Source organism: Osmerus mordax, chromosome 11 (genome assembly GCF_038355195.1).
Source record: "Osmerus mordax isolate fOsmMor3 chromosome 11, fOsmMor3.pri, whole genome shotgun sequence".
Classification (NCBI taxonomy): Eukaryota; Metazoa; Chordata; class Actinopteri; order Osmeriformes; family Osmeridae; genus Osmerus; species Osmerus mordax.
In genome coordinates, this window is record NC_090060.1 from 5,539,788 (window position 1) to 5,557,872 (window position 18,085).

The 18,085-nt window shown below is 47.1% G+C and overlaps 1 protein-coding gene across 1 annotated transcript in view; it reads left to right on the forward strand.

Moving 5' to 3' along the window:
• Nucleotides 1-16,558, forward strand: part of LOC136951962 (cGMP-dependent 3',5'-cyclic phosphodiesterase) — an 18,519-nt gene extending 1,961 nt beyond the window's left edge. Inside the window, exons 2-30 of the mRNA XM_067246631.1 lie at nt 377-466; nt 605-693; nt 1,982-2,091; nt 2,694-2,749; nt 3,311-3,370; nt 3,682-3,832; nt 4,896-4,945; nt 7,150-7,224; nt 7,356-7,397; nt 8,002-8,070; nt 8,614-8,744; nt 9,955-10,066; nt 10,168-10,207; nt 10,598-10,661; nt 11,296-11,377; nt 11,482-11,656; nt 11,789-11,901; nt 12,384-12,461; nt 13,263-13,385; nt 13,738-13,808; nt 13,910-14,032; nt 14,422-14,509; nt 14,636-14,683; nt 14,814-14,888; nt 15,012-15,111; nt 15,461-15,573; nt 15,680-15,718; nt 15,846-15,952; nt 16,187-16,558. Of these exons, the coding sequence (XP_067102732.1) occupies nt 377-466; nt 605-693; nt 1,982-2,091; nt 2,694-2,749; nt 3,311-3,370; nt 3,682-3,832; nt 4,896-4,945; nt 7,150-7,224; nt 7,356-7,397; nt 8,002-8,070; nt 8,614-8,744; nt 9,955-10,066; nt 10,168-10,207; nt 10,598-10,661; nt 11,296-11,377; nt 11,482-11,656; nt 11,789-11,901; nt 12,384-12,461; nt 13,263-13,385; nt 13,738-13,808; nt 13,910-14,032; nt 14,422-14,509; nt 14,636-14,683; nt 14,814-14,888; nt 15,012-15,111; nt 15,461-15,573; nt 15,680-15,718; nt 15,846-15,952; nt 16,187-16,448 (2,736 nt within the window). The 3' untranslated portion in view covers nt 16,449-16,558. The remainder of the gene's footprint in view (nt 1-376; nt 467-604; nt 694-1,981; nt 2,092-2,693; nt 2,750-3,310; nt 3,371-3,681; nt 3,833-4,895; nt 4,946-7,149; nt 7,225-7,355; nt 7,398-8,001; nt 8,071-8,613; nt 8,745-9,954; nt 10,067-10,167; nt 10,208-10,597; nt 10,662-11,295; nt 11,378-11,481; nt 11,657-11,788; nt 11,902-12,383; nt 12,462-13,262; nt 13,386-13,737; nt 13,809-13,909; nt 14,033-14,421; nt 14,510-14,635; nt 14,684-14,813; nt 14,889-15,011; nt 15,112-15,460; nt 15,574-15,679; nt 15,719-15,845; nt 15,953-16,186) is intronic.
• The last annotated feature ends 1,527 nt before the right edge of the window (nt 16,559-18,085 follow it).

Sequence of the window (18,085 nt, forward strand, 5' to 3'; positions counted from 1 at the left end):
TCAGCAGTCAATAACACAGTTGTTGACACAGCACTCCACTACCTGACAGGCTCTCTCAAACCCTTACACGCACACACACCACAATACACACACAGGGACTTTATTGTGCGCTGACGGTGATTAAATTAAACCAACTCTGGGCGTTCAGTGGTCTTACTTCACAAGGACCAATGAAAACAGAATAGATTTATCCTGTACCAGCTCCATCAGGTGCTGTCGACTTTCAGAGTTGTGTTTCCAACAGACAATGTTTACAATAGACAGGTACAAGCCATGAACTTTCAACTGTAAACACTTTGAAACAGAGGCTTTGGTGTGCAGGAGGAGAGAGCTTGTGTCCTGTGTGTTAGTTTTGTTGTTTGTGTTTTCCTCCCAGGATGCCTTGCTGCGGCTGGCAGAGGTTGTTGACGTGCGCTCCCTGCGAGACACCCTCAGAAAGGCAGTACAGGATCTACTACCACACACGGTACACACACGCGGGTCAAACGCGCTACACATAGGCACGGTGAACACAAACATGTGTGCGGCACACACATGTGCATCCATCCATGTGAATCACAATCTCACAGTCAAATGGTGTCCCCCGTGTAATCTTGTGTTTCAGGAGGGTGTGTGTGTGTACCTGCTGGAGGGAGATTCCAGGTTGCAGAGCGACAACCCGGTCCATGAGCTGCCAAAGGATGGGAAGATCAGGTGGGTGTGGGTGTGTGTGTGTGTGTACTTTCATCATGTTTGTGTGTTGTGTGTGTTGACGGCCAGATACTGAAATAGAGACTATAAACATCATGGCTGTGCGTAGGTGAGCATCTGTCAGAAGACTGATCCCTTAATGTGGAGTATAGTCTCTTAAACAACAAGGGTCACCTCCCATTACTGCGACTCTTTCTCTGTTTCCTCTCTCTCTTTCCATCTCTGTTTCCCTCTCTCTCTTTCCATCTCTGTTTCCCTCTCTCTCTTTCCATCTCTGTTTCCCTCTCTCTCTATCCGCCCCCTCTCTCTCTTTCCCTCTCTCTTAACCTATTTCTCTCGCATGTCTCTCTCTTCTCCTCCTAGAACAATTCTGATCCTCTTCAAGGGCTCTTTACAAGCTCAAGAGCCTAGTCCTTGCCTTGCTTTGGGAAAACCAACACTGTGTTATTTACAGTGTGTGTGTGTGTGTGTCACACGCTCTTCACCTTCAAACCACACAAACACAATGTTTAAGACCCTCGTTGAGGGAAATATGAAAGAAACCCCAGTGCAGGTTGTAGAAACGTGATGTGGCTCACTAATCAACATCACCTTGAGTAGTGATGTTGAATTTGCCACAATTTAGTCCCAGTGTTGTCTACATGAAGCCCATCCTTCTTACTTTAGCAGGTTACACAGTGAAACTTTGAGTAACGTTATCACAATTGTGTGAATGCCGTGCAAGAAATATGTGTGTTTGTGTGGGTCTGTTTGCGGTCTGTGTGTGTGTGTGTGTGTGTGTGTGTGTGTGTGGTGAGAGAGAGTGTGGCTGTAGGGGGTTTAGTTGACTATGCCTTTTGACTTTCCTACACTCTTTCCTGCTGCCTCAGTCAGAAACATCATTACTGTGTATGTGTGTGTGCGCGTGCGTGTGTGTGTGTGTGTTTGTTTGTCCACTCAGAGGTGCTTGTCTTTCGGGATGCATTTGTAACAGATGCTGGTCTTCTGTCAAGGATTAGCATTAGAAAGGTGCCCTCTGTGTGAGGGACAACACTGCCGTGTGCACACACACACACACACACACACACACACACACACACACACACACACACACGACAAGACACCTCCATGGCACACCTGCGTCTACACCTGGCGCCTCTCTCTATTCTATTGGATTGATTCGATTAGACAATGAATAATGAAGCGTTCGACAAGCTGTTTCTCTATCCTGCGCGTTTTCCTCAATGGAAACTCCTTCAGTGCATGTACAGGTCTTTGTGTCGAGCCCCTCTGAATGTAACTGCCCTCACAGGAGCATGGCTGCCCAGCTGAGGAGGTGTCAGTGTGCTGGCCTGCCCCCCTCGGAGCTTCCGGAAACACACCGGAGCGCCCTGGCAGCACCGCTACCCAACTACAGACGAGGTGTGTGTGTGTGTGCGTGATGGTTTGCATGCTTGCGTATGCTGCTCGCGTGCGGGCGTGCGGGCGTGCGCCCGCGAAAGAGTGCGCGCGCCACGCGAGCCTGCGTTTGTGCCGTCCTGTAATGGCGAAGCTCGCGGAGGAGACAGGTGCGTGGGTGGAGGTGGGTGGCAAAAAGGCAAAATGAAGGAGGGAACAAGAGAGGATGATACGAGGCGGAGGTGTGGAGCAGCGCGGGCGAGGCCGCTGAAAGGGAGACAAAGAGAGAGCTGAGAGTGGGGTGATGAAAGAAGAGGGGGGGGGGCCACTCCCCCCTCTCTGAGAGAACAGCAGAATGGAGGGCAGGGAGAACACATGGGGTTGGGGAAGCTGATGTTCACACAACACAGACTGCTGAGTTGCAGACGCAGATATCACCAGCGCGGTGTCTACTGAGCTGAGACCAGCACCACCATGGAAAACTCCCCTCTCTCCTTCCTCTCTCGCCCCTCTCGCTTCCTCTGTCCTCCACAACTCTCTCTCTCCCCTTTCTTCTTCTCTTCTCTCTCTTCCTCCCTTCTACTCCTCTCTCTCCCTCTCTCATGCCCTTTGTTCTCTCTCTTTAGCCCTGGTAATTCCTCTACCTGACCAGAATCAGATACACGCCATCTCCGTCATACTGGTAAGTGAATAGCTCTCTGGCTCTCTCTCTCTCTGGCTCTCTCTCTCTCTCTCTCTCTCTCTCTCTCACACACACACCCTACGCACCCACACAAATACTTTTGTTTGACACATACGTGCAAACTTTGCCTTCCACATTGACTCCTCCCCTCTGAGGCCCTCCTGGGTCATGGGGAGGCCTCTCCCCTGCTGACCCCACGCTCACAGTCGAGGATAACACGGCCCCCATGTCTCTGACACACACGCACGCGTACAAACACATGTCCAAATAGACTGTAGATACACACACACACACAGCCTCAACCCCAGATCTCTGTCTTTCTGTATCTAGGTTGACTCACAGGAGAGTTGGGTTACCGGGATACGATGTACTTTATGTTATCATCCTGATCACAGCACCCTAAGCCTGGATAGAGATCAGTCACTACACTGTTCATCTGTGTATTCACTACATACACATTAGGAAAGCTTCTGACTGTTCAGAGTAACCCTGCTGAGTGACTGAGTGACTGAGTGAGTGAGTGAGTGAGTGTCTCTAACATGCTCCGTTGTGACATCACAGGTGGGATGTAAGGCATTGACAGAGCAGGAGGAACAACTCCTCAACACTCTGGAAAAACATGTAAGCAAACAGACTTACACACACACACATACACACACACAAACATATCCAGTCTGTGTTTACAACGGTGAGTAGGGACCTGGAAAGCAGAGCAAGCTGTAATGTGTGTGCACTGAGAGGATTTCTGTTGACTATTGATCTACTTTATGTTTCTTCTAATAGAACAACTTCAAAGCCATTTCTCCTGATGCTATTGCGTTCGTGTGTGTGTGTTTGTGTGTGTGAGTGTTTGTGTGTGGGTACGTGTGAATGTGTGTGTGGGTATGTGTGTTTGTGGGTGCGCATCTATGTGTGTGTGCTTTCAATTTAAGGCGGCAGTTGCATGTAGGCGTGTTCAGTCCCTGCAGGTATCCAATCAGAAGCCTCTTTTCAGCCCGTCACCCATCCAGCCCCACACCCCTCTGTTCCAGCTAGACGATCAAGATTTCAGCCAAATGGACCACAACATTCTCCAGCTCTGTGGTATGCACACACACACACTGACATGCATGCACTACTCTCACACACACAAAAACACACACACTTCCTGGGTGCAGGATATGGTAATGCAGCCAAACAGCATGAACAAAAAAATATATGAATTTTGATTGGATGCATGTGATGACAAAGAGAGAACGAAAATGGGACAGATTTCACAGTTGCTAAAATGCCGCTTAAAATCTCATGAATAATATGAGACAATAGCAGTGCCCACTGCTTACTTCTGCACACACAAGAAACACAAACACACATACCTACACAGACACACACATACACACACCCATCTACACACACAAACACACATACCCACACAGACACTACTTACTGCTTGATATAACTTTATGTATTTATTGTTCTCCTTTTTATCGTCTTGTGTCTTCAGCACCAGCCACCCTTTCCCTAACCCCTCCCCTTGCCGTTTTGTCATTTCTATACCTCTCATCAGTAGCCAAGGCAGTACTGCACCACCTGTCTTGTCTTCATTACTCCTCCCTCTGTTCACCATTTCTTTTTAGCCTTTCGTAACCTTCTGTCTCTTGCTAGGCTTCCCTGGGTTGATTCTGTCACTTACCTTCCTCCTTTAGCCCCTCCTCTCTGGCAGGTCGACTCTGACGCATTCTCTCTCTCTCTCTCTGACTCTCTCTCTCTCCCTCTCTCCCTCTCTCCCTCTCTCTCCCTCCCTCCCTCCCCTCCTTCCTTCCTTCCTTCCTTCCTTCCTTCCCTCCCTCCCTCCCTCCCTCCCTCCCTCCCTCCCTCCCTCCCTCCCTCCCTCCCTCCCTCCCTCTCTCTCTCTCTCTCTCTCTCTCTCTCTGCCTCTCTCTCTCCCTTTCTCCTCCCTCCTCCCTCCCTCCCTCTCTCTCTCTGCCTCTCTCTCTCCCTTTCTCCCTCCCTCTCTCTCCTCCCTCCCTCTCTCTCTCTCTTCTCTCTCTCTCTCTCTCTCTCTCTCTCTCTCTCTCTCTCTCCTCCTCTCTCTTTGTCTTTGTCCTATTACACTCGCTCGGTTTCTTTATGTCTTTCTCACAGTGTCTCTCTTCTTCTCTCTCAGGTGAGTTGTATGACCTTGATGCTTCTCTTCAGCTAAAAGTCATCAATTATGTAAGTATTAGAAATCACATTCCCATGTCATGCACACACACACACACACACCCTCTCAAGAGACCTTTCATACACACTCTGCACACTGATGCACTGACCTCACCTTCACGTATCTCAATTCTCACCTATGCCATCACTCTTTTCCTCGCCCATCAATCATTCCATCATTCACCTACATGCCACACCTCCTCCCTCATATCCTTTTATAACAACCTCAGGAAAATCTCCTCTCTCTGTCGCTCTCTCTCGACACTCTCTCTCTTTTTCTTTCTCTTTCTCTTTCTATATGTATCCATCTCTCTCTACCTTCGGCCACCTTAACCACTCACTCACTTCTCTCCCTCACACTTTCCTTCCTTCATACTCCCTTGCCCCAATCACAGGTGTGAGAGACAGGGAGAGAGAGAGAGAGCGAGAGAGAGAGAGAGAGAGAGAGAGAGAGGAGTGAAGGGAGAGAGAGAGATAGAGGAGTGAAGGGAGAGAGAGGCCAGAAGTAAAAGTCAGTCAGAGACGTTTTTCAAGGTCACCGTGGGAGAACGACAAAACCTGCCTCCACTGAGCTTAGGAGGCGAGTGAAAGCTAGCCAGAGTCTTCACACGGTGCTGCTGCCACACACACACACTCCCGCTCGCACCCTCCGCGCGTCCCGTGTGTGTGTACATCCCCCCGCATTGAAAAGGCGCTGTGTGCGCAAAGAGCATTGTGGCGATGTGTGGGTATACACCTAGTTCATCAGACAGGGATGGAAGCAGAGTGAGCTGGTCTGAATGCTGAAGTCCTTGAGGGGGTGCTGGATGAGGAGGGTGAGAGGGAGGGGTGGCGATGTCGCTCTGAGAAATAGTTCCTGGCACTGTGGGGGGGGGGGGCGGCAGGGGGGGCCAGTACTAGAGGAGAGTGTGTGGCTTGTGAATGCCTGTGTGTGTGTTTGGGAGTTTGAAAGCGTGAACGTGTGAGTGGATGTGGCTGTAGGGCTGTATGTGTGTCTGTGTATGTGTGTGTGTGTATGTGTGTGTGTGGCTGTGTATGTGTGTCTGTGTATGTGTGTATGTGTGTCTGTGTATGTGTGTCTGTGTATGTGTGTGTGTGTCTGTGTATGTGTGTCTGTGTATGTGTGTCTGTGTATGTGTGTGTGTGTCTGTGTATGTGTGTGTGTGTGTATGTGTGTCCCCCCCTGTGTGTGTGTGTGTGTGTGTGTGTGTGTGGGTGTGTATGTGTATGTGTGTGTGTGTCTGTGTATGTGTGTCTGTGTATGTGTGCGTGTGTGTGTCTATGTATGTGTGGCTGTGTATGTGTGTGTGTGTGTGTCTGTGTGTGTGTGTGTGTGTCTGAGTGTGTGTGGCTGCGTATGTGTGTGTCTGTGTGTATGTGGCTGTGTGTGTGTCTGTGTGTGTAGCTGTGTAGCTGTGTGAGTGGCTGGTTGTGTTTTTGTGTGCATGTCTGTGTGTTGGGGTTTGTGTGCGTGTAAAAGAGAGAGATTAATTGATCTTGTTTAACTACCCTTGTTGGAAAAGATGTTCTCATGATTATAGTGAAACATGAAACACCTGACCTTGTGGTGCCCTTATGCTGGGCCCCATAACTTAAAATGCTTTTTTCAGGGGTTTTCAGGGATAGGTGAGTGTTAGGGTTAGAATTACTTTAAGGTTAGGGTTAGGGGTTCATGGTTAGAGATAACACAATTTTAATGGGTGTGAATTGTTGGACCCCACTAGAATAGAAAAACAAACGTGTGTGGTTGTGTGTGTGGCAGTGTGTGTGGTTGTGTGTGTGGTTGTGCATGTGGTTGTGTGTGTGGTTTGTGTGTGTCTGTGGGGGTCTCTGTGTGTGTCTGGGTTTATTCGTGTCCTGCTTGTTCGACATCCAACTCCATGGATTACAGCTAAACCTACAGTGTGAGAAAACACTGGCATTATCTCTGTGTGAATGTGTAGATGCCTGTGTGTGCGTGTGTGTGTGTGTGTTTGTGCGTGTGCGTGTGTGTGTGTGCCTGCGTGTGTGCGCGAAGCCGTGTGCCTGTTAAATAGTTCCTGTCACATCTCCCTGCAGGTATTAAAGCACTGTGAAGGATTCCATGAAGCAGGGTGGAGGAATGTGGTCTGAATACACTCAAGCTCATTGGCAGACGAGCGGGGGAAGTGAGGATGCAGGGAAGCTGTACACACTAGATGATTTATTGAAAACGATGTCTGTTTTTGTTTTCTCAGCTCCAGGAGAAGACCCAGTCTCAATGTTGCTGTATGCTACTGGTGTCTGAGGACAACCATCAGCTCTTTTGTCAGGTTGGTCTCTCTCTATCTCTCTATCTCTCTCTTTATCTCTCTCTATCTCTCTCACACTCACGGTTTCTCTCTGTCTCTGTGTCTCACACACACACACACCGAGTTGTAACCTCTGCTCTTCTACTTCTCAGGTGGTGGGAGACAAGGTGTTGGAAGAGGAGATCAGCTTCCCTGTGAGTACACCTGCCTCTCTCACACAAACAAACACACACACACACACTCATCTTTCCCTACTTGTACACTAGCAACATTTGTTTATCGTTTGTCAATAAAGATAAACCATGGTTAACCAGTGAGGAGAGGACAGAATGCATGAGTGGTCAATAAGATGATAGGTGGTAATTTGTCAATTGGGACAAGACCTCAATGACAATTAGCCAATTACATGAAGACACTGGTGATGATAAGCCAATGAGGATAAGACATTACTGATGAGTATGCATTGAGGGTGAAGACACAGGTGATGATTCGGCTAAGGGGATAGTTGATTACATTTACATTTACATTTATTCATTTAGCAGACGCTTTTATCCAAAGCGACTTCCAAGAGAGAGCTTTAAGAAAGTGCATAGGTCACTGATCATAACAAGATAGCCCCAAACATTGCGGGTAGCCAAAACATGAAGCATACATTGTGAAAAAACAAATAAGTGCCAAAGGGAAGAACATGAACCTCAAAAGCGCAAGAGTGTACCTGTAGAAAGCAAGCAACAATAATATATTTCACAGCGAGATTATTAACCAACACAAACCAACCAGCCCTTCTCTCACTTCCAGCTCATGTTTGGTCGCTTCGGCCAAGTAGTGGAGAAGAAGAGGTCAATCCGTCTGCAGGATATCAGTGCGGTGAGCAAAGGGGTCACAGCCACTGCTATATAAAACTCCAGTTACACTGTCCATGTGCCTAACAGGACACGGTACTAATGCACAGTTATTTATTTAAAGGATTTGGATTTATGAAAGAGGATTTATGTGTGAGTGGGATGGACCTCACACTCACATGCAGGCTTTCACACTCATCATCTCTCCCTCTTTCTCCCTCTCTCCCTCCATCTCTCTTTTCATCTCTCCCTCTCTCTCTCTCTCTTTCTGTCTCTTCTCTTCTCTCTCTCTCTCTCTCTCTCTCTCTCTCTCTCTCTCTCTCTCTCTCTCTCTCTCTCTCTCTCCCTCTCTCTTTCCATCTGTCCATCTCCCTCCCTCTCTCTCTCTCTCTCTCTCTCTCTCTCTCTCTCTCTCTCTCTCTCTCTCTCTCTCTCTCTCTCTCTCTCTCTCTCTCTCCCTCCCTCTCTCTTTCCATCTGTCCATCTCCCTCCCCCCCTCTCTCTCTCTCTCTCTCTCTCTGTGTCCCTCTCTCTCTCTCTCTCTCTCTCTCTCTCTCTCTACCCCCAGGAGGAGAAGAGACAGCTGTCCAGTATGCTGTGCTGTGAGATCTCCTCTCTGCTGTGTGTTCCTGTCATCAGCAGGGCCACTGGCCAGGTTGTGGCACTAGCCTGTGCCTTCAACAAGCAGGGCGGACAGAGGTGTGTATGTGCGTGTTCGTGTGTGTGTGTGTGTGTGGTGAAGATGCCAGCAGTTAGGCAGCAGTTGGGCTGGCTGACTCTTGGCACATTTTGGCATGTTTTCTTGGCATGCTGTATTGGCATGTATATGTGTATGCTTATGTTGCCAGGGTAGGTGTGTACGTGTGTACATCAGGAATCGTGTTTTGTGCACATACACACACGCATTAACATGAGATTGCCTAAAACCTGACCTGTTATCTCTAGAATGCAGGGGTTTATTAGAATATTAGAAAGCACTGTCACAATGTTTGTGTGTACGTGCTCATGTTTTGTCTGAGTGTGTGAATGCAGAGCATGCATGTCTTGAGTGTGTGTGTGCGAGTCTGTGTGTGTGTAGCTTGGTCGTACTGGTGTATTGCTAGAGACACCAGAAATGTCAGTTTGCTCTCTGTAGGATGTTAAGCTCAATATTTTCTTTGACTTTCTATCACTCTCTCCTCCATCCTTCCTCCATCTCTCCTCCACCTCTCCTCCATCTGCTTCTGTTCTCCTTGTCCATCCTTCCTCCATCTCTCCTCCACCTCTCCTCCATCTCCATCTGTTTCCCTCCTTCCTCCGTTCTCCACTGGCCTCCGTTGTCTCGCTTTCTTGCTCACTGAGCACATTTACATTTGTAAGAAAGTGACTGAAAATTCATTCATTACTGCAGCCTTTGTGCACACACACTCATGTACTCTCTTGCCACTAGGTTATTTTGCGTATCTCCATATTAACATAGACGTTGTGTTGTGATGTTGTTATTCCAAGTCTGGTAGCACTGCACACTCACAAATAAGATGTCTTCCAGACCACTGCTATATTACACAACCGCTGCAACACATTTGACCTCCAAAATTATTTCAAATGTGCTTCTTTCTGTTCTGAATTGTGATAGCGATGTGTTGCTGCTCTCTTCAGGCAGTAGAATGTAACTACAAACCATCAAAACTGAACAAATCTTCCTTGAGTACGCTAGCTATCCTCTGTATCAAGGGCGTAGTTTGTGTGGGGGATTGTTGCACCATGCCTGGTGAGATGTGGTTCAGGGACTCCCACAGTCTCCCACAGTCCCACTGAACACTGACACCACTGAAACACTGTTAGAACTCTGCATTCTGATTACTGAGTTTCTGATTTACTTTCTACATGAACTGCATTCAATGTGTGTGTGGTGTGTATGTTTCTGCAGTCACACAGAAGGAGATGAACGCACAATCCAGCATTGTTTCTGCTACACGTCCACTGTCCTCACCTCAACACTAGCTTTCCAGAAGGAACAGAAACTGAAAGTGGAATGCCAGGTGAGAGGTGCACACACACTTAACACACAAAAACAGATCGATTTTTCACGTTATTGCCGGTGAAAGACTATCTCAATGAATCTATGTCTGGTTTAACACAGGCACTGTTACAAGTGGCCAAGAATCTCTTTACTCACTTGGGTAAAGCGTGTCATCCTCGTCAAGCCTTTAAACTAGCATTATCCTGATCGTCCTCCAGTCCTGACCCTGTGTACTCTGTCCCTCTGTCTCTCCAACTTTCTATCTCCTCTCTCTCTCCCTCTCTCTCTATCTCTCTCTCTCTCTGTCTCTCTCTATATCTCTCTCTGTCTCTCTCTCTGTCTCACTCTCTCTCTCTCTCTCTCTCTCTCTCTCTCTCTCTCTCTCTCTCTCTCTCTCTCTCTCTCTCTCTCTCTCTCTCTCTCTCTCTCTCTCTCTCTCTCTGTCTCTCTCTCTGTCTCTCTCTCTCTCTCTCTCTCTCTCTCTGTCTCTCTCTCTCTCTGTCTCTCTCTCTGTCTCTCTCTCTGTCTCTCTCTCTCTCTCTCTCTCCAGATGATGTGTCAGTGTTGCTGCAGGAGATCATTGTGGAAGCCAGGAACCTCAGTGATGCAGAGATGTGGGTTTACAGAACCTGATAGGGATGAGATTAGAGTGCCACCAATCCTGGTTTGGCTAAAATAATCCACATTCCTCACCAGTCAATAGAAAACCATATCCTCAATTAGTCATGGAAAATGCCAGCTTAGATATTTTGTAACTGTTCAAGATGGCAATGTTGGCTGATTTAAAATATAAAAGCAAGATAACTGAGACCGTAGTAATTTCTTAATTTACTCTACAAAAGGTAACGTTACAACACTCACCATTTAACAAATTGATCACAAAACCAATGAATAATGAAATGAAAATCATACCATACTTGTACTATTCCATCCTTCAACTGAATCATACTTGTACTTAACTGCACATGTTTTTGAGAATGGTCTGGAACATTTGACAACCCTCTTCATTATCTACATCCTCTGTTCGTTGACTTCACAAGGACCACAATAATCTCATAGTAACCATGGATACCTCCTCTCGATCTCTCTCTCTCGCACCCTCTCTCTCTTTGTATCTCCCTCCCTCCCCCTCCCCTCTCTGTCTCCTTGTTTCTCTATTTCCCTCTCTCTCTCTCTCTCTCTCTCTCTCTCTCTCTCTCTCTCTCTCTCTCTCTCTCTCTCTCTCTCTCTCTCTCTCTCTCTCTGCAGTTGCTCGGTCTTCCTGCTGGATCGTGTCAGTCATGAGCTGGTTGCCAAGGTGTTTGATGGGGGTGTGGTTAGCGACGATGAGGTAACACACACCTTCAACATTGACTTGAATGAATTTCAGTCAAACGGTTATTGGGAATAACATGGAGTTGATGTGTGTGTGTGTGTGTGTGTGTGTGTGTGTAGACGGAGTTCCGTATTCCTGCTGACCAGGGCATAGCAGGTCACGTGGCCACTACAGGTCAGACCCTGAATATCAAGGATGCATACTCACACCCTCTCTTCTACCGCGGGGTGGATGACAGCACTGGCTTCAAGACCCGCAACATCCTGTGTTTCCCCATCAAAGATGAGAACAATGGTACAACAGTATCCAGTACTACACATTCAAATCTCTCCCGTCACAGATCCTAATCTAGGGTTTACAGATCCTGTTGCTGAGCTCTCCCATGTTTCTGTCTCTCTTCCTGTCTGTTCTCCTTCTTTCTCTCAGAGGTAATTGGGGTGGCTGAGTTGGTCAATAAAACTAATGGACCATGGTTTAACCGCTTTGATGAGGACCTGGCGACCGCATTCTCCATCTACTGCGGCATCAGCATTGCCCATGTGAGTCTCCTCCCACGTTCTGCAGAGACATAGTCCTCCTCACACAGCCCTCACATAGTCTCCATCACACAGTCCTCACATAGTCTCCCTCACATAGTCTCCATCACACAGTCCTCACATAGTCTCCCTCACATAGTCTCCCTTACACAGTCCTCACATAGTCTCCCTCACAAAGTCTCCCTTACACAGTCCTCACATAGTCTCCCTCACAAAGTCTCCCTTACACAGTCCTCACATAGTCTCCCTCACATAGTCTCCCTTACACAGTCCTCACAAAGTCTCCCTTACACAGTCCTCACATAGTCTCCCTCACATAGTCTCCCTTACACAGTCCTCACAAAGTCTCCCTTACACAGTCCTCACATAGTCTCCCTCACATAGTCTCCCTTACACAGTCCCCCTAACACAGTCCTCCACACACAGTCCTCTAGGCAATGAAACATAATGAATGACTGTGTTAAAAGTGACTGGTCTGTGTTCAGTCCTTGCTCTACAAGAAGGTCCATGAGGCTCAGTTCAGATCTCATCTGGCCAACGAGATGATGATGTACCATATGAAGGTAAGATCACACACACACACAAGCAAACACAAATACACACACGCACACACACACACATTGGCACGTGCAGACCGGGCTGCGGTGTGTGTGTGTGTGTTTGTGTGTGAAGATGCCAGCAGTTTGGCAGCAGTTGGGCTGGCTGACTCTTGGCACATTTTGGCATGTTTTCTTGTCATGCTGTATTGGCATGTACATGTGTATGCTTATGTTGCCAGGGTAGGTGTGTATGTGTGTACATCAGGGAATTGTGTTTTGTGCACATACACACACACGCATTAACATGAGATGCCTAAAACCTGACCTGTTATCTATAGAATGCAGGGGTTTATTAGAAAGCACTGTCACAATGTTTGTGTGTACGTGCTCATGTTTTGTCTGAGTGTGTGAATGCAGAGCATGCATGTCTGAGTGTGTGTGTGCGAGTCTGTGTGTGTGTAGCTTGGTCGTACTGGTGTATTGCTAGAGACACCAGAAATGTCAGTTTGCTCTCTGTAGATGTTAAGCTCAATATTTTCTTTGACTTTCTATCACTCTCTCCTCCATCCTTCCTCCATCTCTCCTCCACCTCTCCTCCATCTGCTTCTGTTCTCCTTGTCCATTCTTCCTCCGTCTCCCCTCTATTCCTCCTCTATTCCTACTTAATCTCTCCTCCATCTCCATCTGTTTCCCTCCTTCTTCCGTTCTCCACTGGCCTCCATTGTCTCGCTTTCTTGCTCACTGAGCACATTTACATTTGTAAGAAAGTGACTGAAAATTAAGTCAGTGCAGACCGGGCTGCGGTACTGACTCTGGCCCCTGCAGGTGTCGGAGGAGGAGGTGACCAAGATCCTGGTGACGGGCTTGGAGCCTGTACATAGCATCCATCCCTGCTTTGCTGAGTTTACATACACACCTCGCTCCCTCCCGGACGACACCACTCCCATGGTGAGACAGAGAGAGAGGTGATGAGAGAGAGGGGGTGAGAGCAAGTGAGAGAGAGGGAGGGAGAGAGAGAGAGAGAAGAGAGAGAGAGAGAGAGAGAGAGAGAGAGAGAGAGAGAGAGAGAGAGAAGGAGAGGGGGAGAGAGAGAGGGAGATAGACAGAGAGAGAGAAAGGAGAGAGAGAGAGAGAGAGAGAGAGAGAGAGAGAGAGAGAGAGAGCGAGAGAGAGAGAGAGAGAGAGAGAGAGAGAGAGAGAGAGAGAGAGAGAGAGAGAGAGAGAGAGAGAGAGACCAACGTGAATCGAAAGAGTGGACAATGAGAGAGAGCATGTTAACCCTTTTGCTCCTGTTTGACAGGGTATTCTGAGTATGTTTGAAGATATGGGCTTCATCAACACCTATAAAATCGACCTCCATACTCTCGCAAGGTAACACGAGTGTGTGTGTGTGCGTGTGTGTGAGCATGTACATGTGTTCAACTGTGTTTCCACAGCGACAGAGCCTGATGGTGTGTTTGTCATGGGCGCAGGTTCTGTCTGATGGTGAAGAAGGGCTACAGGGACCCTCCGTATCACAACTGGATGCACGCCTTCTCTGTCTCCCACTTCTGCTATCTGCTCTACAAGAACCTGGGCCTCTCCAACTACCTCGAGTTAGTGGACTCACCCTGACATCCCACCTTCCTACCCTATCCTCATACCTCCCTACTGTTTACCGTCCACTCTCTCATCACATCCTACCATCTATTTGCCTCCCTACACCCTCTACCCACCTTCCTTTCTACCCTTCGGATTGCCTCCCCTCCTACTCTCCAACCCTCCTACCCGAATATTCTTGGACCTTCCTCCCCTCCTCCCCTCCTACCTTCCTACCCTTCTGCCCTCCTACCCTCAACACTTTACAATACTTACCTCACCGACCTGATATTCAGAGAAGGCGACTTCTGTATCTGAATCCCTTCTCTTTTCTCCCTCTCCCGTCTCTGCCCCCTCTCTCTCTCTGTCTCGCTCTCTCTTCCTGTCTCTCTCTCTGTCTCTGTAGGGAAATAGAGATCTTTGCTCTCTTTGTCTCCTGTATGTGCCACGACCTGGACCATCGCGGGACCAACAACTCTTTCCAAGTGGCCTCAGTAAGTATCGAATCTGCCTCCCACTCCATGTAGTACACAGCGTTTGATGTCTATTGGGATGTGATTTAGCACAACACATTCCTGGTCTTGTGTCTATAATGGCTTGTCTGTTGTCTATATCAACAGCAATCTGTTCTGGCAGCACTCTACAGCTCAGAGGGCTCAGTGATGGAGGTGAGCTCATGCACAGACACACACACGCACACACACATATACATGTATGCACATAGGGTCGTCGATTTAAGTGAACTTCAGAGCAAACTTACAATCTCCCATGGCTCATCTTCACTGTGCGTTTCAACAGAGACACCACTTTGCTCAAGCCATTGCAATTCTGAACACCCATGGCTGCAACATCTTTGACAAGTTCTCCAGAAAGGTTAGTCATTTTCTCCAACTCTCTCTCTCTTTGAGGTAAGTCATTTGTTTTCTCATCTTCTTCAATTTGTAATGACGAGCGTGTGATCATCTGTGTATGTGTGTGCGTGCGTGTGGTTGTCAGGACTACCAAAGGATGCTGGATCTAATGAGGGACATCATCCTGGCCACAGACCTAGCTCACCATCTCCGCATCTTCAAGGACTTGCAGAAGATGGCAGATGGTGTGTTCAGGGTCCTTCAAATTGTTCCCATATCCTTCCTACAATCTTTGTGTAATCAGCGAGTAATTCAATTTCATCCTCATTACAGCAGGAGTGAAACAATTAAATGATATTGTATTGTAAGTTTGACCCCCTCCCTCCCCCCAGGAAAGGGAGTGAGTGGTAGTCTTTGGAACCATCACAGGTTCCCCTGATCAACAAATTGAGCATTTGAAAGTTTCCATGGATGTTATAGTGTGTGCTTTGCTAATTGCAATTATCTATCTTCTGTGTATGTCTGTGCATGGGTGCATGCTGTGTGTGTACGTGCCTGTGTGTGTGTATGTGTACGTGCCTGTGTGTGTTCTAGATGGATTCAATCCAAAAAGTCAGACCCACCGCTCGTTGCTGCTGTGCTTGCTCATGACGTCATGTGACCTGTCTGACCAGACCAAGGGCTGGAAGACCACCCGCAAGATTGCTGTGAGGATCCTATCCTTATATCTAGTCTTAAACTTCCCCCTGAAACGTACAGTCCAAAAGTTTGCTCTCTTGTAGCCTAAACCTTAACCCTTCTCAATGTCCACAGGAGCTCATATATAAGGAGTTCTTCTCACAAGGTGATCTGGTATGTCAGCTATTACACGGCAGGGCTTTCTTGCCTTTCTCACAAAGGACACTTTTACTCACATTTTGTATTCTATCTGACGCCTCTCTCTCTTTTTCTTTCTGTGTGTGTGTATGTGTGTGTGCAGGAGAAGGAGCTGGGGAATAGGCCCATGGAGATGATGGACAGAGAAAAGGCCTATATTCCAGAGTTGCAGATCAGCTTCATGGAACACATCGCAATGCCCATCTATAAGTAAGCACCAATCACAGTCCATATATTAACTCTAACCAAGCTCATCAATAAGTAAGCACAAATCACGGCTCTACTAATATACTAATTCTTCTATTGTACAAGCAAGCACCCGATCACAGTCCATATTCTGATCAACATAAACTTTGTTACTAACAAATTGCTTTTTTTAACCTGCTCCAGAATATTTGTTTTTCACCAGTGTTCTTTCCCTGTTTTGTTTTGTTTTAAACCCAGGCTACTGTCAGAGCTGTTTCCGGGAGCAACGGAACTGTTTGAGCGAGTAGCGGCCAATCGGGAGCAGTGGACCAAAGTGTCCCACAAGTTCACCATCCGCGGGTTGCCTAGCAACAACAGCCTGGACTTCCTTGACCAAGAGTATGAGCTGTTGCAGTCCCAAGGTGCACTGGGTGATGACCATTGCCAAGAGGACCATTGCCATGATGACCATTGCCACAATGGTTGCCTTGACGATGGGGATGGGGGGAGGGGCCAGTGACCACAGTGAACCATGAGTGAGTTAGGTGTTTTTCTCGGCCAATAGGAGCCTGAAAAATGTATCTTTTAAACAACCTCAGACGGAGAGGGGATGTCTCTGACTTCTGTCAATCGCGGAATCGCTGAGCAGGACAGACACAACGACCTGAGGAAAGGAGATCCAGATTAATTGAATCAGACAAGAGATTCATTATAGTTGTTCAGAACAGATGTTACGGACAAGACAATATCTGTAGATGCTACATGTTGCTTTGTCTCCGTGTGCAGGAAACAGAAAATTGTGACTTTGTCTTGAAATCATGCTTTTCACAAGTCTTTTCATAGTGTTCCAAGATCCTATTTTACATGCACACACATACACAAACATACACACAGAGACAAACAAGAGACAGCTTCACATTGATCTGATTCTGTAACCCTCTAATGCCCTCCACTGGCCCAAACACACACATTCGCCCACACACATAAACAAACACACACATTTGCCCACACTCTCATACATTTGCCCACACACACACACATACACACGAACACTTACCCACCCACACACAGACAGTACAATTTCCCACTGTATTTTTAAATATATTAATACAGTTTCCATGGCCATGAATGCTAAGTTGCACAGAGGAATATTATCTATATTATTTTGGTAGGGCATTATTTTAGCTCTGTTCTGTATCTCTCCTATTTTGGGGGTTGGTGGTTTGGACATGGAAGAAGAGACTGACAATCAAAATGATCCTCGACATCACCATAAACAGAAATAGTTCTCAAATATTCACACACTCCACAAACACACACACTCCACAAACACACACACTTCACAAACAAACACACACACTCCACAAACACACACACTCCATAAACACACACACTCCACAAACACACACATTCCACAAACACACACACCTCACAAACACACACACTCCACAAACACGCACACTCCACAAACACACACATTCCACAAACACACGCACTCCACAAACACATACATTCCACAAACACACACATTCCACAAACACACACATTCCACAAAGACACACACTCCACAAACACACACACTCCACAAACACACACACTCCACAAACACACACACTCCACAAACACACACACTCCATGTGTCCCTGTCCCTCCCAGACACTCTCTGAAATCTTGTTCTCTACAACACTATCTCTTTCTCTAGTTTATTGTTTTTCTTTTAACTTCCTCAGCCTTTTCCCATCAAAACACTTTTAGATAGACAGCTACTGAGCTACTCAAACCCTTTAATGATTCATTGCCATTTCTTCTTACATGTGTGTGTGTGTGTGTGTGTGTGTGTTGTAGGGATCTGCCTTATTGAGCATCTTTGCTGCCTTAGAGCCATGGGATAGTAAATTAGTTTAAAAAAAGGACTCTCTTTATATTACACTCCAGAATCATGTGTGTGTATGTGGGTGGTGAATGAAAAATAACTAGTCTGCCAGGAGGGATTGAAGGGCCACAAGCACTAAGACATCTAGCCTTTTGGGCATCTGGTCCTTCTGTTACACCTAATAATGTGTTGGCGTCACCTTCTCAAGGGCTGACAGTGTGGGAGATAACCAGAACATACCTTTGGATCCAAGGCCAATATGATTAAAATATGAAATAAGATAT